General features: G+C 40.1%; 1 protein-coding gene across 2 annotated transcripts in view; it reads left to right on the forward strand.

Annotated features, from left to right (window-relative positions):
• Trim33 (tripartite motif containing 33) overlaps positions 1-22856 on the forward strand; it is a 151447-nt gene that overhangs the window by 114671 nt on the left and 13920 nt on the right. For both annotated transcript variants that reach the window (XM_012950936.2, XM_045138090.1), the window contains exons 12-16: positions 10020-10152; positions 13738-13801; positions 15760-15919; positions 17782-18131; positions 20902-21025. In XM_012950936.2, coding sequence (XP_012806390.2) covers positions 10020-10152; positions 13738-13801; positions 15760-15919; positions 17782-18131; positions 20902-21025 — 831 coding nt within the window. The remainder of the gene's footprint in view (positions 1-10019; positions 10153-13737; positions 13802-15759; positions 15920-17781; positions 18132-20901; positions 21026-22856) is intronic.

Here is a 22856-nt window from a genome sequence, read left to right on the forward strand (position 1 = left end):
GCCTTTAACCATTGGGCCATCTCCCCAGGGCTTAGCAGTTAAGGCACTTGCCTGGAAAGCCTAAGGACCAAGGCTCTATTCCCTAGTACCCACATAAGCCCTATGCACAAGGTGGTGCATGCATCTGGAGTTCATTTGCAGTGGCCAGAGGTTCTAATGTGTCAATTCTCTCTATTTGCTTGCTTCTTTCTTTCTTTTTTCTTTTTCTTTCTATCTTTCTCTCTCTCTCTCCTTTTCTTTCTCTCCCTCTTTCCCTCCCTTTCTCTAAAAAAATTTAAAATTTTTTAAATGTTTAAAAGGACTCTAGAGTGCTGGAGAGATGGCTTAGCGATTAAGCGCTTGCCGGTGAAGCCTAAGGACCCCAGTTCAAGGCTCTATTCCCCAGGACCCACGTTAGCCAGATGCACAAGGGCGCGCACGCATCTGGAGTTCGTTTGCAGTGGCTGGAGGCCCTGGCACACCCATTCTTTCTGTCTACTTGCTTATTTCTGTATCTCTCTCTCAAATAAATAAATAAAAATAAAATATTTTTAAAAAGGACTCTAGTCCTTACAAAAGCAACACATTGTAGGTTTTGTAAAAGTTAATCAGGAAAAATGAAAATACCTCGTTTTTATCAGCTCATGTAGTTTTCTTATTTTTAAAATGGTGATATATTTAATTTTGTTGGGGGCTGTGTTTTTCAGTGCTTCTGTTAATGAACTGTTAGTTTTTTTTCATGTCTCAATTGAAAACAGGCCTGCTAGTTTGAAAAGGTGCAGCAATAATCATTAGAAAAATCAAGTTTAAAACTAGGGATGGAGAGATGGCTTAGGGGTTAAGGTGCTTGTCTGCAAAACCTAAGGACCCAGGTTCAGTTCCCCAGAACTCATGTAAACCAGATGCATTCATTGGGTGGCACATGCGTCTGGAGTTCTATTGCAGTGGCTAGAGGCCCTGGTGCACCCATTCTCTCTCTCTGTCTCTTTGATCTGCCTTTCTCTCTCTCTTTCTCCTCCCCCCTCCTTCCTCCCTCCTCCTTCCCTCCCTCCCTCCCCCCCTCAAATAAATTAATTAATTTAAACCAACAATAACAACAAAAAAGAAAACCCTAGTGTTGGAGAGCTGAAAAGATATCTTGAGTGGGTAAAGTGCTCACTGCTCAAGCCAGATCCCCAGGCCACTTGTAAGAGGTAGAGATAGCAAACTATCCCGGAAGCTCAAGGAAAGCCCAGCAAAGAACAGTAGAGTGAAAAACCCTGACTCAAATGAGGTGGATAGTCAAGGACCAATCTGAAAGCTGTCCTCTGACCACCACATGCGCATTGTGGCACAAGTGTGCCCATACTCACACATGAGCATGTTAGCATGTACACAATTTTTTGTGCTGACATATTTTAATATGAAAGCATTAGACATTAATGTCAGTTGATAATGCTTTCTTATCAAGTAACATTAAAATGGTTTTACATATTAGAAAATCTTAATCCTCCCATTACATTATTATAATCTAAAAATATCAAAATTCCAAAGTGAAAGACAAGTCAGTCCTGAGTAGTTAACTCTAAGTTCAGTTTCCCTACACTATGTTTTTAAAGCTTCCCAGAGACTCAAGTTCACACTCCTTAGTGAATGAGCCCAAAATGGGGTTTATGGACAAAATTCTCATTTTTAAAAATATTTATTTATTTTCTATTTTTTTTAATTAAATAGAAACTTTATGTGGACATCATGTATTGGTACCATCATTTCCCTCTTCCATGCCCCTTCCCCCTCCCCCATTCTTCTGTGAGTCCTCCTCAGTGGGATTGCTGTTATTCACCATGGGGTTGTGCATTATGAGTTAAGAGAGCAGCAGTCAGTCATTGTTGGGGGGTAGGCCATGCCTCTGGATATACCCTCCCACTCTGTGGCTCTTACAGCCTTTCTGCCGTCTCTTCTGCAAAGTTCCCTGAGCCGTGGTTGGTGTGTTTTAAGTCCACTTTAGTGTTGGACTCTCAGTAGCATCTGGATTTTTTCTGCTTTGGTGTGTTTTGAGTGTCCTCAGTGTCTGTCTCCATCAGCCTGGTGCAGGTTGTCAGGCTCGCCATGTAAGCAGAGCTCTTGTTCATCTTGCCAGTTCCTCTGTGGTTTCACCTGGGTCCTGGCTGATGTGTGAGAGGTTTATCTCCTCGGTTCTCACTGCCTTCTGCTCCCAGTGAGCACTTCCCTAGTGGCCCAAATTCTCATCTTAATAGTCTGTATATTTCTGGAACATTGCTGGCCTAATCTGTATTTAGCCTATACATGTAACAATTACAGTTTCTTCCTGTTGTCAGCTACTGAAATTATAGCTTGACATTTTATGTTACATAATGAAACCTATTAAATGTACATACTTTTCCAAGAGGTTGTAATTTTTTGTTGATGTTGTTGATCTTTATTTCTTTATTTGAGGGCGACAGACAGAGAGAGAAAGAAGCATATATATAGAGAGAGGGAGAATAGGCACATCAGGGCCTCCAGCCACTGCAAACAAACTCCAGATGCATGCGCCCCCTTGTGCATTTGGCTAACATGAGTTCTGGGGAATAGAGCCTAGAACCAGGGTCCTTAGGCCTCACAGGCAAGCGCTTAACTGCTCAGTCATCTCTCCAGCCCGAGCTTGTAAGTTTTTAAAATTATTTATTCATTTGAGAGAGAGAGAAAGAGAAGTTTTCGTTTTTCCATTTCATACTGAGTTTTCTACTCAGTTTACAGTTCTGCCTGCCAAGTTTACTTCTGTGACTTCATGGAAACTTTTTTATTGATTGCTTTCTGAGTTATAGACAATGAACTATGATAATTCCTTCCCTTCCCCCACCCTCCTCACAAATCCACCCTCCATTATATATTCCCTTCCCCTCTCAACTAGTCTCTCTTGAATTTTGATGTCATCATCTTTTCCTCCTGTTATGATAGTCTTGTGTAGGTAGTGCCAGGTAGTGTGAGGTTATGGATATCCAGGCCATTGTGTCTCTGGAAGATTGCATTGTAGGTAGTCCTACCCTTCCTTTGGCTTTTGCATTCTTTCTGCCACCTCTTCCACAATGGACCCTGAGCTTTGGAAGGTGTGATAGAGATGTTTTAGTGCTGAACACTCACTCCTCTGTCACTTCTCTGCACTATGGTACCATTTGAGACATCCCAGTGGTCACCGCCATCTGAAAAGAGAAGCCTTTCTAACCAAAAATGAGAGTAGCATTAATATATATCGGTACAAATATTAAGAAAAGTGCTTACAGAGCAGTTTGGTGAGCATAATATGCATTTAGCCAGACAGCAGTAGGTGTTCCACCGCTAGGGCTCATGACCTCCCCTGCCATAGGCGCTTGACTAGGTTTTCAGTACCAGGCATGTATTCCCTCCCGTGGAACTGGCCTCCAGTCCCAATTAAGAGGGCATTTTGCTTCTCCCATAATAGACATGCCACTGTTGCACCAGTTGTCACATTTGGGCTAGCTGACCAATCTTAAGGCTTGCAATGTCCACTGCTGTTTATCACCACTGTAGATGACTTCTCTTTCCCATAGCTTTTTCTAGCTGTTAGCTGGTCCACAGGGTGTGGAAACTTTTTAACATCAAAAAGCCTTTTATTAAGCTGGCCGTGGTGGCACACCCCTTTAATCCCAGCATTTAGGAGACAGAGGTAGGAGGATCACTGTGAGTTCCAGGCCACCCTGAGACTACATAGTGAATTCCAGATCAGCCTAGGCTAGAGTGAGACCCTACCTCGAAAAACAAACACAAAAAGCCTTTTATTTACCACCCAAGTTATTTAGAAAACCATAGCACATCTAGGGCTGCACTGGTGTACACTGAGATCTCCACAAGTTCTCCCAAGTGTCTTCAGATCATGAGGATGAGTAGAAACCAGTGTTTAGTCTTGAAAATTAATCTGACTTTATACTCCATATGGTTTTACAGCTTTCATCATGACAACACCTAGAAAACACTATTCCTCTCGACCCACTTTCATTGGATTACTTAAGTAATGCACTACACCTTTCTACAAATCACACTTTTGGCTTTCTCCCCCTCATTTTTTTTTTTTTTTAAATCTTAGCATTATGAGGAAGTCACCCCACATAGGTCCTTGGTACTCTTGACACCTCAGGGCCTATGTCCTTGGTTCCCCCTTTGCTTGACATGCTATTTCCAGTTACCTATACACAGAACTGTCCACATCCCCTAGGATTGCTCTCATGTCCATTCCTTTAGGTCTTGACCAGTCCCACTTTCAGTTAAAAATGTCTTCTGCCATATAGATTGATCTATCACCAACATACACAGAAATATGGCCATTAAAGAATTATCTTGGGGGATGGAGAGATGGCTTAGCGGTTAAGCGCTCGCCTGTGAAGCCTAAGGACCCCGGTTCGAGGCTCAGTTCTCCAGGTCCCACGTTAGCCAGATGCACAAGGGGGCACACGTGTCTGGAGTTCGTTTGCAGAGGCTGGAAGCCCTGGCGCGCCCATTCTCTCTCTCTCTCCCTCTATCTAGCTTTCTCTCTGTCTCTGTCACTCTCAAATAAATAAATAAAATATTAAAAAAAAAAAGAAAAAAAAATTATCTTGGGCTGCGATGACAGCTCAGCAGCTAAAGGCTTTTGCTGCTTGCTAGGCTTATCAGCCTAGGTTCAGTTCCCCACTACCTGTGTAAAGCCAGATGCACAAAGTGATGTGTGTATGTAGTCTATCTGGAGCAGCAAGAGGCAAGAGGCCCTGGTATGCTCATAGTCTCTCAAATAAATAAAAATATTTTTTTAAAAACTTGTAAGGCTGAATTTGAGTATTGTATTTAATACAAGAAGTTTAGAAAGGTGTATACAATGCATGAAATAGTCATTAGATTCAAAATATGAAATACCTTAAAGGTTCTAGAAAAATATCTATAACTAGCATACAGGATAATAAAATATTACTGTGTATATGGTAACTGGGTATTACATAGAAATGAGCCTGACCTAGCATGCAGTAGGTACCTTGCATCTTGCCAAACTGTCCTATTTCTTCCCATATACAGTCTTTCTCCAGCACTTGTTATCTATATATTCTAATATCTGTCCCTTAAGTGCCATTTTTATACTCCTTTAAAAAAAAAAAAAACTTTCCAAAGGCCAGGCATGGTGGCGCACACCTTTAATCCCAGCACTCTGGAGGCAGAGGTAGGAGGATTGCTGTGTGTTTGTAGGCCACCCTGAGACTACATAGTGAATTCCAGGTCAACCTGGGCTAGAGCAAGTCCTTACCTCAAAAACAAGGAAAAAATAAGTGCAAGAATAATTTTCTACCTTGGTAATAAAGATGGTCCTCATCTTAAGAAATAAAATAAAATAAATAAAAATTTAAAAAAACTTTCCATTTAGCCAAATTTTGTTATACTATCTTCAGATCAATTACCACAAAGCATTTATTTACAGCTCTGTTGTCTGTGGCTCTACATCCCCAAAGTAGTCTCATCTGTTGATTGTCACTGTTATTCCAGGACACCAAGTCTCCAGGAGCCCAAGTTACATATATAAGAGTACTTGTTAAAGAGGTATTCTTTGTGGGGAACTCAAGCTCCCATTTCTTCATCTGTAAAATGGGACAGTAGTACCTACCTCATAAGAGTCAAACAATAGGGAACATGAAGAACTTGCCACACTGCCCTGGCACAGTTATTCTGCTTTAATTTCTACCACAGTGCATGGACCCCTGGTTCCTACATTTAAGAATGCTTCACCGTAGTAGAGACATTTCCCCATTGAACTATTGTGTGATCACTGGCATAAGTCAGTTCAAGCACCAACATCAGGACATCCCAGCTTCAGTGGCTTGTAGCTATTGCCAACCTGTACCAAGAACTGAGGAAGTCAGTGTCCCTCATCGGCCCTGATGGGTTGTCACAGCCAAAGGCCAAGCATTCTGTGCACAGCCACCAGCTGTGTACACCAAAATGCTCACAGGTGATTTTTTTTTTTTTTCTTCCTGAGGTAGGGTCTCACTGTAGCCCAAACTGACCTGGAATTTACTATGTAGTTTCAGGGTAGCCTTGAACTCTCGGCAATCTTCCTTCCTACCTCTGCCTCCCGAGTGCTGGGATAAAACTATTGTGAGATAAAATGTGACACACTTTTATTAGGATGACCTACATTTTAAAGGCTCTATGTTAACCATACTAATGAGAAAATGGAGGAATTAGAGTCCTTTACATACTGTTGGTGGGAATATAAACTAGGATAGCCATGTGAAACAACAGTTGAGCAATTTCTCAAGCACTTAAACATACATGTACTGCAGTGATCAGGCCATCCCACTTCTATTTATTTGCCAAGAGAAACAGTGTGTGTGTCTATACAAAGATAATTATAGCAGCTTCATGTATGTGTACAATATGTAATTTTATTGTTTCTGAGGCAGAGGCTCACTCTAGCTCAGGCTCACCTGGAATTTACTATCTATGTAGTCTCAGGTTGGCCTTGAACTCATGGTGATCCTCCTACTCTGTCTCCCAAGTGTTGGGATTAAAGGCCTGTGCTACCCCCCCTGCCGATATATATTAATTTTAATAATAAAAAGAAATGGGCTGGAAAGATGGCTTAGTGGTTAAGGCATTTGCCTGCAAAGCCAAAGGATCCCGGTTCAATTCTCCAGTACTCACATAAGCCAGATACACAAGGGGGCGCATGAACCTGGAGTTCGTTTGCAGTGGCTGGAAGCCGTGGCGTGCCCCCCCAAATAAAATATATTTGAGAAAAAAGTTAATAAATAAAAAGAAATGAACTTGGTACAAACAACATCATGGATAAATGTCAAAATAATTATGTGGCTGCTGGGTGTGGTGACACACGCCTTTAATCCCAGTACTCTGGAGGCAGTGAGTAGTAGGAGGATTGCTGTGACTTCGAGGCTAGGCTGAGACTACATTGTGAATTCCATGTAAGCCTGGGCTAGAGCGAGACCCTACCTCAAAACAAACAAACCAAAAAAAAAAAAAAATATGCAGCATTGAAAAAAGTACATACCATGTGATCCTATTTGTGTAAAGTTTTAGGAAGACAAAGCAAACTTAAAAATGATAAATTCTGGGGCTGGAAGCGCTTGCCTGTGAAGCCTAAGGACCCCGGTTCGAGGCTCGGTTCCCCAGGTCCCACGTTAGCCAGATGCACAAGGGGGCACACGTGTCTGGAGTTCATTTGCAGTGGCTGGTAGCCCTGGCGCGCCCATTCTCTCTCTCTCTCTCTTTCTCTCTCTCTCTCTCTCTGCCTCGTTCTCTCTCTGTTGCTCTCAAATAAATAAAATAAACCAAAAAAAAATTTAAAAAAAAAATGATAAATTCTGTATCAGTGACTGAGGACATTGAGATAACTTTGAATAGATTTGTTATATGTCATTTATACCTTAAAAACAAAATTTAAAAAAATATTTTATTCACTTATTTCCGGGGGGCAGGGGTCAGAGAATGGGAACACCAGGGCCTCTAGCCACTGCAAATAAACTCCAGACTTATATGCCACCTTGTGCATCTGGCTTACAGTACCGGGGAATCAAACCCAGGTCATTAGGTTTTAATGGCAAGCACCTTAACTGCTGAGATCTTTCTCCAGCCCCTTAATACCAAATTTGAAAACTTGAAAATTTGCAAACTTGAAAATTTGCATTAACAGAAAATAAGCACATAATTTTAAATATAAGTATTTTCTAAGGTGTTGGTACAAATGTGATAATTGTACCAAAAGTGACTACACATTTAAATTTCCATACATGTTGACAAATTAAAAAAAAATTATTTGTGAGCACAAAGAGTTGAGAGAATGGGCATGCCAGAGCCTCCTGCCACTGCAGACAAACTCCACATTTGCGCCCCACTTTGTGCATCTATCTTTATATGGGTAGTAGTGAATCGAACTTGGGCTATCAGACTTTGCAAGAAAGTGCTTTGAACTGCTAAAGTATCCATTTCTTTGTTTTGTTTTGTTTTTTCAAGGTAGGGTCTCACTCTAGCCCAGGCTGACCTGGAATAGATTATGTAGTCTCAGGGTGGCCTTGAACTCATGGCAGTCCTCCTATCTCTGCCTCCTGAGTGCTGGGATTAAAGGTGTGCACCACCACACCTGGGTAAGTTTTCCGTTTCTGCACTGACTTCTCCACTGTGGATTAGATTTATCATTCCTTCTCCCATCTTTACCAGTGTGATAGTAAAATGATTTACTGTGATTTGATTCCTTTGCCTCCCCCTGGCTACAATGCCTCGATTTTTTTTTTTTTTTTTTTAAATTTTGAGACTGCCTCAGTTGTTGTCTGTGCTACCCTCAAGCATGATCTTCCTGCCACAGCCTTCTGAGTTCCCGGTGCTAAGCATGCATCACCACACCCAGCTTGATTTTCATCTTCAGTGCAGTTCATTGATTTCCCCCATTCATGATGACCTCCACGAAGTGTCATAGCTCATTTTTCCTTTGTAATGTCTTTTCACCTTCACACAAAAAGTATATAACATTTATCATATGTTCCATGTAGTTATTCAGGGATGCTAAAGAACACTGGTATAAGAAATTAATGAATCAATATTTTCCAGTCTTTTAATTATCATGATGGCTCACTTCTTCGTGACCTTTTCACTCCTTCAACCTTAGGGGCTGTCTATTTAAGTAGAGGTATAAATTGTAGGTAGAGAGTAGAGGTAAGTACTGTAGGGTTCTCACACCTGTCTTGAGTCACTTCCCCTCCCCAGTTTGTTTTTATGTGGTATGCAAGCCTTATATCTACCTGTGACCCACCTTTAGGAGTCCTCTTCTTTATAGTGTCTAGTTGACTTGAGTTGCAACTACGGATTCTGCTATAGTTACAGCTTACAAGTGAATCTATAACCAATAGCTGTGACCATGTGATGACCATGTGATAGACAGGCCCAACTGCTATTAACCTTTAATTATCCTTCTAACTAATTCGTCCCTCTTTCACCTTCAGCTTGGGGATTTTATTTCTTTATTTGATTATTTGAGAGAGAGATACAGAGAAAGTATGGATACACCACTAGCCATTGCATATGAACTCCAGACACATTCACCACTTTGTGCATCTGGCTTTACATGAGAACTGGGGCTTAGCAAGAAAGGATCTTTAACCTGGGAGCCATCTTTCATCTCTCCAGCCCTGACTTCCTCTCTATATATTTATTTGCAAGGAGAGAGACAGAAAGAATGGGCGCACAAGGCCTCTAGCCACTGCAAATGAACCCTAGACACATTCTCCACTTTGTGCATCTGGGCACTGGGGAAGCAGACCTGGACTGTCAGGCTTTGCAAGCAAGCACCTTTAACTGTTAGGGCATCTATCCAGCTCTCTTTCTCCTTACATGAACATTTTCTATAATAATCACATTCTGTATCTTAGTCTGTAGTGTAGATGTGATCTTTTAAAGATGGGAAACATGTTTATTTTGAGAACCAGCCCAAAATTATAGTGCCTCATCTCCTGACCTTATCCAACTGTGACTCTAAGCAAGTATGAAAAGGGTTTAGATTTCTGTTGACTTTGCTTTTGCCTTTGATAGTTTATGTATGTGTATAATAATGGCTGAAGGTTTTCTGTAGGGTGGAAGAATATGTCAGAGCTTAAAGTTGACTACTGACAGGCTAGCATTTCTTCTTGGGTGAGTTGATTCTTATTTGACTGTCGACAAGTGGACAAGGGTACGAACACTGTACTGGTGGTAGTAGCGAACAGTTTTGAGGAAGGTAGAAGTAAGTACTGTAGAACATCAGAACCATCTTTGTACCCGAACATACAAGACTTAGTGGATCATTAGGTTCATCTTAAGCAGTTGGATGTCTGGTCCTTAACATATAGTTTCAGTCACATACTGTACTATGTGGGTTCTCAAAAGAACCTAAGGAAGAAATAGTTAAGTTGAACTTGGTACTGGATAATTGGTTAGTTTGTTAATGAGTATAAATAGAAACACTTGCAAAATTATTAATTTTTCCTCAGCTTCAGTCAAATCAAATGCATTTTTTTTTTTTTTTTATCTTTCAGTTGGAAGATGCTGGCTCAAGTAGCTTAGATAATCTACTAAGTAGATACATCTCAGGCAGTCATCTACCCCCACAGCCTACAAGCACCATGAATCCTTCCCCAGGGCCCTCTGCTTTATCTCCGGGATCTTCAGGTAAAACACATTTTTATCTTGGAATATTGCTTCCTTTCTTTAACACCTTAAGGGGAAAAGTGCTTCTTAGTATCTGTATCAGTCAGGGTTCTCTGTAACAGAAGCAAGAAAAGTATGTGTGAAGATGTGTAACACACACGCGCGTGCGTGCGCGTGGTACAGCAGGGAGGATAGACAAGAGAGAGGAATGATACTAAGGAATTGGATCACCTGCTTATGTGATTGTGGATACTGGTAAGTCCAAAATCTGCAGGTCTTACTGAAGGGCTGGAGAGTGAGGAAGAGTTACAGTAAGTAGGGTCTGAATCAAAATTCCTATAGAGAAAGTGAAGGCTATTAATAGCTCCAACTTTGCCAGGTCGTTAGCTAGTTAAATAAGGCCCACCTGCACTGAAGAGGGTAACCTGCTGTTCTCAAGGTCTGTTGTCTTCACAGCAGCATATGAACAGGTGTAAGGTCAGATAGCAGCTTGCTATGTCCTGGCCAAGTTGATAAACAAAATTAACTACCACAGTAATAAATTTTTGGAAGGTTATTTTTCCTTTCCCTTTGCCTTGGTGAAGCAGGGTCTCTCTGTAGCCCCGGCTCACCTGGAACTAACTCTGTAGCCCCAGGCTGGTCTTGAACTCATGATCCTCCTACCTCAGCCTCTGGGAATTCTGGGACTAAAGCTGTATGTATACTACTATGCCTGGCTTCCTTTCCCTTTTGTTGTTCAAATAGTGTTGACAGTCTTTAGCTACCTGAAGTGATATTAAACACATACCTATCCCCATGTGTGGTGAGTTCCAGGTTTACCCTGGGCTTAAATGAGACCCTGCTTTGAAAACAAAACAAAACAAAAACCTAAATATATACTTACAGCCTACCAGGGGAATTCAACCTTTTGACGTTCTGGCATAATATTGACATCTAAAAATGTGTTGTTGGGAGGCAGAGGTAGGAGGATCACTGTGAGTTCGAGGCCACCCTAAGACTTCATAGTGAATTCCAGGCTGACCTGGGCTAGAGTGAGACCCTACCTCAAAAAAAAAAAAAAAAAAAAAAAAGTGTTGAGTGCTGCAGGGGCGTCTCAGTAGTAAGGCACTTGCTTACAAAGCCTAATGTTCTGGGTGCGATTCCCCAGTGTACATGTAAAGCCAGATGCACAAAGTGGTGCGTGCATCTAGAATTTGTTTGCAGTGGCAGAAGGCCCCAGCATACCTATTCTCTCTCTGTCTTCCTCTTTCTCTCTCTCATATAAACAAATAAAAATCTCTTGAGCCATATTCATAGCTATTCTGGAATGCATAAGTCTGTGGACCATAAGCAAGACATGCCTGACACACTGTTGAGAATGTTAACATACCCAACTCTCTGCATTTACTGGTGGGTTTGGAGTATACTTTCTTTCTGTGTCTCATATCTTACAGTGCATATGATCAATTGATCAGTTGAAAGGGTCTTTGGTTCTGACCTACTTTAAGACATTTTTATTAGCATCACGCTCTACGCAACTGAGCTAACTCTCCAGCTTAAAATACTTTTCAAATAATGAAAAAAAAAATGGAGGTGGAGACATAGCTTAACAGTTAAGTCACTTGCCTGCAAAGCCTAAGGACCCAGGTTCAATTCTCCAGGTCCCACGTCAGCCAGATGCACATTTTGGCACATGTGTCTGGAGTTTGTTTGCAGTGGCTAGAGTTCCTGGCTTGCCCATTCTCTCTGTCTCTCTCTGTCCCCCTCTGTATCTAATAAACAAATAAATAAAATGATTTGAAAAATTGTTGTATAAGGTTGAGGAAAAGCAAATGAATTTTCAAGTTGTAATAGTAAATAAAAGCTGAAATTTGTGTTTTTGAGATCACAGTTTTTAGTTGTGAAGTTATTTTTGACAACTTAATACATTTTGGATACCTGTATCTTGATCATATCACATACCCCCAATTAATCTCCCTTTTCCTTTTCTCAATCCCACTAACCCCCCCCCCCTTTTCCTTTCTACTTTTGTGGTACATGTGTCCCACAGAGTTCAGTTAAGGATGCTTACATGAACATGGGTGAGGGGTTATTTACTGGTGTATAGGCACCTTACCAGTAGCTCCTCTGGGAGGAGTGGGGTCTCCTAATACATGATGGAATGTTGACAGGCTCAGTCTCATATGGGAGACCACAGCTGCTGTGAGTTCAATAGTCATACAGCCATATTGTGTCCAGAAAATGAGTGTTCCATAGCACTTGTCCCCAAACTGTGGCTGTTACATTCTTTGCACCCCCACTTCCTTGTACTCCAACCTTTAAGGGGTGTGAAACTTGATGTCTCATTTAGGGCTAAGCACCGCAGTAGTCACTCTTAACACTTGTGCCTGCTGTGGTTTAGCCGTTAGCCTCTGTCCACTGTAAAAAGAAACTTCTGTGATTGAGGCTGATAAGAGCACTATTCTGTAGGTATAAACATAAATATTTGGAAGTGACAACCTGTCCATTTAGCATAAGGACAGTAGTAGGTATGCTCCTAGGGTGTTGGTTCTCACCTTCTCTCTTGAAGCACAATCTCCTATTGTTCACTGCTCTGTATGCCAAGCTAGCTATGAGCTTTCAGATTTCTCTTGTCTCCATCTCACCACAGGAGGGTTGCAATTACAGATACTTGTCACTATGTCTGGATTCTAAATGGGTTCTGGAGACCTGAATGCCAATCCTCATGCTTGACTAACAAGTGCTTTTTACTTATTGAACCATCTCTCTAGCCCCCTAAATTTATTCTTAACTGTTAGAATGTCCATGTGGTATGATTCTCTTTCAATCAAAAATCCCAGTTTTATTGATCTTACTACCATGTGATTGTACTGAGACTCTCATGAGTTTATTTTTTAAATCCTTTATGTATTTTTTAATTTATTTAAGAGAGAGAGAGCACATGCATGTGGCTTGCATGGGTGCTGGGCAATCAAACCTGGGTCCTTAGGCTTTGTCAATGCTAAGCCATCACTCCAGCCCAAAGATTTACTTTTTTTTTTTTGTAGTCTTGTAGCCCAGACTGACCTGGAATTCATTATGTAGTCTCATGCTGGCCTCGAACTCCCAGCAGCCGTGTGTGTGTGTGTGTGTGTGTGTGTGTGTGTGTCAAGAGTTCAAGGCCAACCTTAGCTACATAGTGAGAACCTGTCTCAAAAAAAGAAAGAAAAAGAGTAAAAGGCCAGATGAGGTGTCATATGCTTTTAATCCCAGCACTTGAGATACAGAGGTAGAAGGATTGCCTTGAGTTCGAGGTCACCCTGAGAGACCAGAGTGAATTTCAGGTCAGCCTAGGCTAGAGTGAGACCCTACCTTGAAAACAAAAATCAAAAAACAAACAAAAAGTAAAGGGCAGCTGTGTAGAAGTGAGGCCTGTGAGAGCACTGGCAGGGGCTCTGCAGACCTTCTTGTTTAGTGCCCATTGACACTCGGCTGAAAGAAGCATTGATGCCTGCGAATGGTTGTATATGCCATCTCTGACCTTACAGCCACCTCTAACTTACAGGAGTTTCCGAGTTGGGTTGTAATAGTCAAATTCTGAACATTTATAAATGTATTGGTACTCAGCTTGACTTAACTATTTTTTAGGTTTATCCAATTCTCACACACCTGTGAGACCACCTAGTACATCCAGTACTGGCAGTCGAGGCAGGTGAGTATCATGATTTCTTGGAATCAGATTGAAGTAGTTGTTTACAGTGCTATCAACAGGTAGGTTTACTTGAGCATCAGCATTTTGGTTGTAGATGAGGTTGTTTTATAGAGTTTTCCATCTTTCTCCCATATTGTCATTTATATACTTTGCCTTTTGTTTTTTCTGTCTACATTGGCATTTAGGTCAAAGATTGGGTCAGATTTATGTTTGTTTTGGGAGAAGGGAAGACAAGAATACTTCAGTTGTGGTACTGTGTGCTTAATATTTAATTAGGATTTTTTTTATTAAGGGTGTGGTAGATATTATTGACCATCATTATTTTATTTACTGGCTAAAATATTAATTATGAAGTTCCTTTGTTTATTAGTTTAGAACTTCTGTTGAGGGAAGCTTTCTGTCATCAATTAATTCTGTTTATTGCTTTTCATTGTAATTGATTCCTAGCACATCCAACTGTAACCAGTGAATGCTATTATTGTATGAACTTTTATTTCAATATATTTTAAATTTTCTTCTAGATTCTAGGGGCATTCATTGCTCCTGAATTGTTTCTTAGTGGGTAGAACTAAGAAATAGGAGTTCATAGTTTTTAAGATCAAATACAATAAGCATTGCCTTTTTTATTCTCTGTACTTTTAAGTAATTTAGTACAAATACAATTTTAACTAAGATACTAGATAATTATGTTTTGGTGTGTGGGGAGGGAGAGTTATTTCTGAAGACTGTACCTAGTAAATACTTGATTGACTTTTTAATGATACCTTAAATAATCAATGCTTTAGAAGAAAATACAAGCTGAGTGATGGCATATTCAGAGTAGCCATACAGTCTTAACCAGTCACTTCTCTGCACAGGAATTTTGCTTTGTGTTTTTGGTAGAACTAATTAGTCATGTACCTCACTTCTTCCTTATTATATTGGTATAAGTAAGGCACTTACTTACAGGTTATTTGCTACTTACATTCCTCTTCTTTCAATTGCCCTCTAAAACCCAAAACAGCCAGGTGTGGTGGCACACACCTTTAGTCCCAGCAGTTGAGAGGCAGAGGTAGAAGGAGGATCCCCATGAGTTCCAGGCTACCCTGAGACTACATAGTGAATTCCAGGTCATCCTGGGCTAGAGCAAGACTGTACCTTGAAAAACCAAAAATAAATAAGTAAATAAACAAATCCAAAATTATCTTCCTTAGAAGTTTCATGATCTACTTCTGCTGATGTTGTTTTCTTTAGCTGCTTAAGAAGGTAAAATTGAAACTGTGTTTGTAAAAAGAAGCAGTCATTGACATTTTATACTATAAACTGAGCATCCCTAACTTGAAATCTGAATTGTTTTAATATTGGCTGCACTTAAAATGTTGCATACAAGGGTTGGAGAGATGGTGCAGCACTCAAGGAGCTTCTTGCAAAGCCTGATGATCTGGGTTCAATTCCCCAGTACCTTCACAAAGCCAGATACACAAAGTGGCACATGTAAATGGCAAAGGCCCTGTTGCGCCCATTCTTTCTCTGCCTCTTTTTTTTTTTTCTCCTTGCAAATAAAAAAATGTAAAAAAAAAATTAAACTAAAAACACTGTACAAAATTACCTTCAGGCCACACAAATGACTTCCATGTTTCAACATGGGTCCTATGCCAAGATATCTCACCCTGTCTATGCACATAGTTTAGAATCTGGAAAAAAAATTCTTTTAAAACGCTTAATCCCAAGCTTTTCATGCAAGGAATCCTCAGCTTGTATTGGCCTGGAGAACTGATTGCTTGCCAGAGTCCTTAAATGATTGAGTGCAAGTTCCTTGGACCATGTGGTATGATTTTAGGGTCTTCTGAGATCTGAAGGTGGGCTTGAATCATACCCCTCTGAACTATGGTATTAGATGCCCTCTCCTTTATTAAATACTACTTCCATTTTATTTTGTCATACAGTCATGCACATGACCTTTATTTGTTTCCTGTCAGCTGTGGGTCATCAGGAAGAACTGCTGAGAAGACAGGTCTTAATTTCAAATCTGATCAAGTGAAGGTCAAGCAAGAACCTGGAACAGAAGATGAAATATGTAGCTTTTCAGGAGCTGTGAAACAAGAAAAGACAGAAGATGGCAGGAGGAGTGCCTGCATGGTAAGCTTCTGACAGGGATTTGATTAAGTTCACTTCACTGACCTTCCATCTTAGTAAATGTGACTGACTATATGCCCTTGGGAAATTTAAATAAATGACTTTCAGTTCTTATGCCTAACACAATCCTTTTTTAATCTTTTTTGTTTATTTTTATTTATTTATTTGAGAGTGACAGACAAAGAGGCAGATAGAGAAGGGGCGCGCCAGGGCCTCCAGCCAGTGCAAATGAACTCCAGACACATGCGCCCCCTTGTGCATCTGCCTAATGTGGGTCCTGGGGAATTGAACCTCGAACCAGTGTCCTTAGGCTCACAGGCAAGCGCTTAACCACTAAGCCATCTCTCCAGTCCCCAAATATCTCTTTTTCTAACTTTTTAAGACCCTACCTTGGACTCCCCCCCCCCCCCCCAAAAAAAAAGTAACTTGCATTAACTACTCACTTGCAGTTGTCTTTGAATTTGTATTTACTTCATGATGCTAATTTTTTTTGCTATTGTTTTTTGAGCTAGGGTTTCATGGTAGCTCAGGCTGACCTGGAATTCACTATGTAGTCTTAGTGTGGCCTCGAACTCACGGTAGTCCTCCTACCTCTGCTTCCTGAGTGCTGGGATTAAAGGCGTGTGCCACCACACCTGGCTCATGATGCTAAATTTTGTTCTATCTTTTTAATTTGGTTGGGGTGGGGGAGAAAGAGAACATGCTACTTTGTGCATATCACTTTATGTGGGTACCAGGGAATTGAATTCAAGTCAGCAGACTTTTTTTTTTTTTAGAGAGGAAAAAGAGAAAATTGGCTTGCTGTGGCCTCAGCCACTTAGTCGAGCTCCAGATGCTTGCGCCACCTAGGAAGCATGTGCAACCTTGTGCTTGCCTCACCTTTATGTGTCTGACTTATGTGGGTCCTTAAGCTTGACAGGCAAGCGCTTTACCACTAAGCCATTTTTTCCAGTCACTAGCAAGCTTTTTACAAGCAAGCACCTTTAGCCACTGAGCCATCTCCCCAGCCCTAAATTTTGTTTTGATTTCTTTGGAATTTATTAATCATCTTGTTCACATGAAATCTCAGGCAACAGTAAAGCCTTAGAAATTATCCATGATCTAAGAGCTCAGCATTAAGATTGTTCATATGAACATTGAATGATCAGAGACTGTAATGACAAAGTTGCCTGTTTGGTTTCTAAACTATTAGCCATTTTAGAGTTCCTTGGGTAGAATATTTAATAAAATTTATAACAGAGTGAAGAAAGATCCAAGTCCATCTTCATTTGAACATTTCAGTTTTTGTTTTTTCTTCTACACAAGGTATTACTTATACATTATTGGCATGTGGGAATCTCAAGCCATTACTGTATTCGTTATAGCATATGTGGTTAGAGAACAACAGATTGATTTAACCTTATGTTTGTAACAATGTCTTTTTTTTTTTTTTTGCCAAAATTTAGTGTGAAAGCACTCTTATAAAAATGGGCACAAAAGGTGGCAGAAGGTCAGTTTCACATTATCATAGTCTGTCTACTATGTAGGATGACAGATGGCCAGATTATTACAAAATACTTGTTATTATAATTGGAAAAATGCCATAGTTAGCTCTTAAGGAAAATAACTATGATCACATCTCAATGAGTGGTCTTACTGGTTTAATTTTCTTATTATTTGAGTTACATAATATTACAGAGACAAACCCCTAAAGTCTCAAATTAGCATATCTGATTAATTTGGGGATTACTTTCATTCTTTTATGTCACTAATGTGATTTACAAAATAATTTGTTATGTTAATATGTATAAACATAATCTCTTACATATACTGTATACAGTAAGTATTAAATGACTTTTCAAGAGTTTGTCTTTGTTTTGTTGTAGTTGAGCAGTCCTGAGAGTAGCTTGACACCACCTCTCTCAACCAACCTGCATCTAGAGAGTGAGTTGGATACATTAGCAAGTCTGGAGAACCATGTGAAAACTGAACCTACAGATATGAATGAAAGCTGCAAACAGTCAGGGCTCGGCAGCCTAGTTAATGGAAAATCTCCAGTTAGAAGCCTTATGCACAGGTCGGCAAGGATTGGAGGGGACGGCAATAACAAAGATGATGACCCAAATGAAGACTGGTGTGCTGTCTGCCAAAATGGAGGAGATCTTTTGTGCTGTGAAAAATGTCCAAAGGTCTTTCATCTAACTTGTCATGTTCCAACACTTCTTAGCTTTCCAAGGTACTAGTGAGATAATTGATTTTGTTACTTTCATATTTAAACATAGAACAGAACATTGTCCAGGGCAAATAGGCTTTTCTTTCTCCTTCTCCCTCCCTGATAAAGTGAGAATGGGCATGCTAGGATCTACTGCCACTGCAAATGAACTCCAGACATGTGCACCGCTTTGTGCATCTGGCTTTATGTGGTTACTGGGGAATCGAACCTGGGCAGTCAGGCTTTGCAAGTAAACACCTTTAACTGCTGAGCCATCTCTCTGGCCTCTTTTTCTTTCTTTAATAAGGTCTTACTCTGTAGCCCAGACTGGTCTTGAACTTATGAGCCTCCTGCCTCTGTCTCTAGTGTTGGGCTTACATTTGTGAGCCACTCTTCATCCCATATGAATGTCACATTCATTACTTTGTCTTGGTTTTTAGAGGTAGGGTTTTACTCTAGCATAGGCTGACCTGGAATTCACTATGTAGTATCAGGATGGCCTCAAACTCTTGGCAATCCTCCTACTTCTGCCTTCCTCCTGAGTGCTGGGATTAAAGGTGTGTGCATTCATTACTTTGTAATGGATAGTGACCAAATTCTTTATGTAAATGATGAAAGGAGGGAGTAAAAATGAATGAAAAGAGAACTGGGGTAAAGTCAGAACTTTGCCCTCCAACTGTTTGACCCAGAGACTATTAAATGTGGTTACAAACATTGACATATGTGAGTGTCCCAGGCAAACTCAGGATACCAGTTCATAAAATGGAATAAATGTGCTGGGCTAAAGCAGACCCCCACACATGAGGTAAGTTTGGGAGATTTACAGATGAGTTAGGGATCAGGTGTTGCATCTGCAACCAGTGGGATTTGGTTTAGAAGAGCTCAGATTCTTCCCTTCAGTTGTATGCTCATGTAGTCTCTTATCTCAGTGATTTCAGATTCTTTCAAATAGTGAAGTCATTCACCCCATTAATAATAAGGATTGAACCCAGAGCCTCAAATATGCTGGGCAAATGCTGTACCACTAAGCTGTTTCTGCAGCCCTCTTGACAGAGTCTTGTTATGTTGCCAAGAGTGGCTTTGAACCCTGTTCTCCTGCCGCAGGCTCCTGAGTAGCTGGGGTGGCAGGCATGCACCTCCTTATCTGGATGTGCTTGTTTCTTTCCATCTTTTGCATTCCTCTGTTAACAGATTCCTGCTGTTAAATTTATCCGTTGCTGTGCTGAGAATAGAACAAGGGCCTTGCCCATGCTAGGCAAGCAGTCTGTCATTGAGCTGTCCCCCCACCAAGTTTCTTTTTTTTATTTTCTCAGATTTTAAGTTATTTATTTGTGTGTGTGTGTGTGTGTGTGTGTGTGTGTGTGTGTGTGTGTGTGTGTCAGGATCTCTTACTACTTAGAAGATATGCCTTTCTTACATTACATGAGTGACTGGGTAATTGAACCCTGGCCATCAGGCTTTTGCAAGTAAGTGCCTTTAAGTACTGAACCAACTCTTTGGCTCCCACTATTCTTATTAAATGAAAGTTAACAAGTGTTCTTTGATGAGCACTTTTCTCTTAGCATAGACTCAGAGTACACATATTATTTTCTTTGATTTTCAAGAATCAGTAATTTAGTTGAATAATGGTTCTTTTGTAATAGTCAGCTCTGGCCTCTGCTTACTAGCAGATGCAGAATGGAGTGTGCATCCCAGAGGTAGAGCATGTGCTTAGTATACAGAAGGCCCTGACTTCATAACATGCTAAAAGAGGAAAAGAAAATTAGATATAAATAATGTCCAAATATTGTTGTTTTATACTGTAACTCCTGCCTAAATCTTAGTAGGTATAGTAATTTGCTAGTGAACATTTTTTGTTTGTTTTTGTTTTGTTTTCTGAGGTAGGCTCTCACTCCCCAGGCTTAACTGGAATCCACTATGTGGTCTCAGGGTAGCTTCGAACTCTCAGAGATCCTCCTACCTCTGCCTCCCCAGTGCTGGAATTAAAGGTGTGCGCCACCACACCTGGCAAAATAAGGTTTTTAATAAAATATTTTTCCTCTTTGGGGTAGTAGTAATGTTTGTTAGTACATCAAGATTTTGTCATGATTGCTTTCTTTCAAAAGCGATGCTTTGGAAGCCATTATAAACTATTGACACAGATTAATCATATAATCCCTAGATTTAGGACTTATCCATGTATGTACATGACTATATCTTTATCTCTGTATGTTTAAATGTCTGTATATAGACAAGGAGGTGAGAGATACAAATAAATCATTTTGGAATTCATAGCTTGACAAATCCTGATAAAAAACAAACTATAGGCTTTATCAGAGTTGAAAGATAAAAATATAGGTCTATGTGCTCAGTGCTTATTGGGTGTGTGTTTGTATACTCAGTCTTCTGAGTGGTGGTAAAAAAAATGACTTGGTTTGTTGTTGACATGTTTAATAAATAACAAAATATACCTGAGAAATTCCATATCCTCTTACTGTTCTCTTACTCAGGAGAGTTAGGTCCATGTGATAATAAAATGGGGATTGAGAGAATTGTTCTTAGACATTTTGCTATAGATACTGATCATCAACTTTGCAGTGAACAGACTGGTGGTTAAAGCAGAAATGCCATTTCACAGTTTTCCAGAAGGTAATCATTTTGTGGATGATTGGGAAAGTTGAAGAGAGCTCATCTTACAAACTTAAGAGATCTATGGAGTATAGAACTTCCTCCCTGGCTTGTAGTTAAGGAGCTGCCTTCCCCAGAGCAGGCTTGGTTGTAATTCCATGGACTAACTGCCTGTTTCCCTCTATAGTGGGGACTGGATATGCACATTTTGCAGAGATATTGGAAAGCCAGAAGTTGAATATGATTGCGATAATTTGCAACACAGTAAGAAGGGAAAAACTGCACAGGGCTTAAGCCCTGTGGACCAAAGGGTAAGTGTCAGATTGATTTGTTAATAGGGGTTCTGTGGTTGTCAGCCTGTATATCCTGCTTTTCTTCTTGTATAATATACACATGATTTGATATTTTACTCTATAATCTCATCATCCAATGGTATGTGAGTGACTTAAATCAGTAATGCTTTGAGACTTTTTTTTTCTTTTTTTTGAGACAGGCCCTTTCTATGTAGCCCTGGGTAACCATGATCTTGCAGCAATACTCCTACTTTCACTTCCCAAGTGCTGGGATTACAGGTGTGTGCCGCCTTGCCTAGCTCCTGAATTTGAGATTTTGTATCAATCTTCTTCACACTTAACATGTTCCAACTAAAATCTTGGGTTTTAGTCCTTTCCCTTAAAAAGGAAGCCAAAAAAATAAGAAAGTAACATTTAAAAGTACTATACTCCTTTCTTGGTATTCCCCATCATGAAATGGTACCACCATTCATCTCTGTTGCTCAGGGTAGAAATATGTTTACAAATGAAGTCATGCATGACTAGATTATTCTTGCTTCTTGCCATCATTGCCACCCTAGATACCCATCATAATTTGTTTTTTGGACTATTATAATAATTTTGTGATAGTCTCCTTGTTTTTTCTTGCACCCTTTAGTCTGTTTTTCTATGTAGAACAATGTTTATTTCTTTTAAAAAGTATGAACAAATATATTACTTCTTTGCGTAAACTCCTCAAATAGCTTCCTATCATGTGAAAAATGAAACCCAAGCCAGGAATGGTGGTGCACACCTTTAATCCCAGCACTTGGGAGGCAGAGGTAGGTGGATTGCTCTGAGTTCAAGGCCACCCTGAGACTACATAGTGAATTCCAGGATAGCCTGAGCAAGAGTAAGGCCCTACCTTGAAAAACCAAAAAAGAAAAAGAAAGAAAAAAAAACGCAAAATGACATTTCACTCAAACTTGCTGATCTGTAGAATTGATCTCCAACATCACTGTGGTCATTAGTTAAGTTTAGCTATAATCTAACATACACACTTACAAAATTCTTTATTACAAAGAGAAAGAATATGTTTTAAGATGTACAAACTTACATTAAACTAACTTTAGGCAAATAAAAACCACAAACGAAAAATTCATTTCAATTTACTAGTTGTATAAAAAAGATTTTATAAGCCCGTTATAGTGGTACACACCTGTAATCCCAGCACCATGAAGCAATGGCAGGAGGATAGACATAAATAGAAAGCCAGTGGAGTCTCTGGTCTATATATTCATAAATTTCAGACCTTCCAGGGTACATAATGAGACATTGTCTTAAAAAAAACGAATGCTGGGCATGATGGCTCACACCTTTAATCCCAGCACTCGGGAAGCAGAGGTAGGAGGATCGCCATGAGTTCAAGGCCACCCTGAGACTACAGAGTTAATTCCAGGTCAGCCTGGACCAGAGTGAGACCCTACCTCGAAAAACCAAAAAAAAAACAAACAAACAAACAAAAAAAAAACAGCTGGGTGTGTTGGCTCACACCTATAATCCCAGTGCTGAGGGTATGAGGCTGAAGTAAGAACAACACTGAGTTCGAGGCCAGGCTGGATTGGATAGTGAGTTCTAGGTCACTCTGGGCCAGAGTGAGAACCTGCCTCAATTAAAAAAAAGAAAAAATGGTGGTGGGGGTTATGGGAACCCTGTGATTGAATTGAGGAGTGGTATGTGGAGTCACTACAAAAAATGAGAATTACAGTAAGGTACTGATAGTGATTACATGTTTATACACTTATTACCAGATATATAAATTTTTGCACTAGATACTATATGTTGCTTTTATAGGTATCTTCTATTTCTGTAAATAAGAAATTATATTTTA

The sequence above is a fragment of the Jaculus jaculus genome, chromosome 19 (assembly GCF_020740685.1).
Source record: "Jaculus jaculus isolate mJacJac1 chromosome 19, mJacJac1.mat.Y.cur, whole genome shotgun sequence".
Taxonomy (NCBI): domain Eukaryota; kingdom Metazoa; phylum Chordata; class Mammalia; order Rodentia; family Dipodidae; genus Jaculus; species Jaculus jaculus.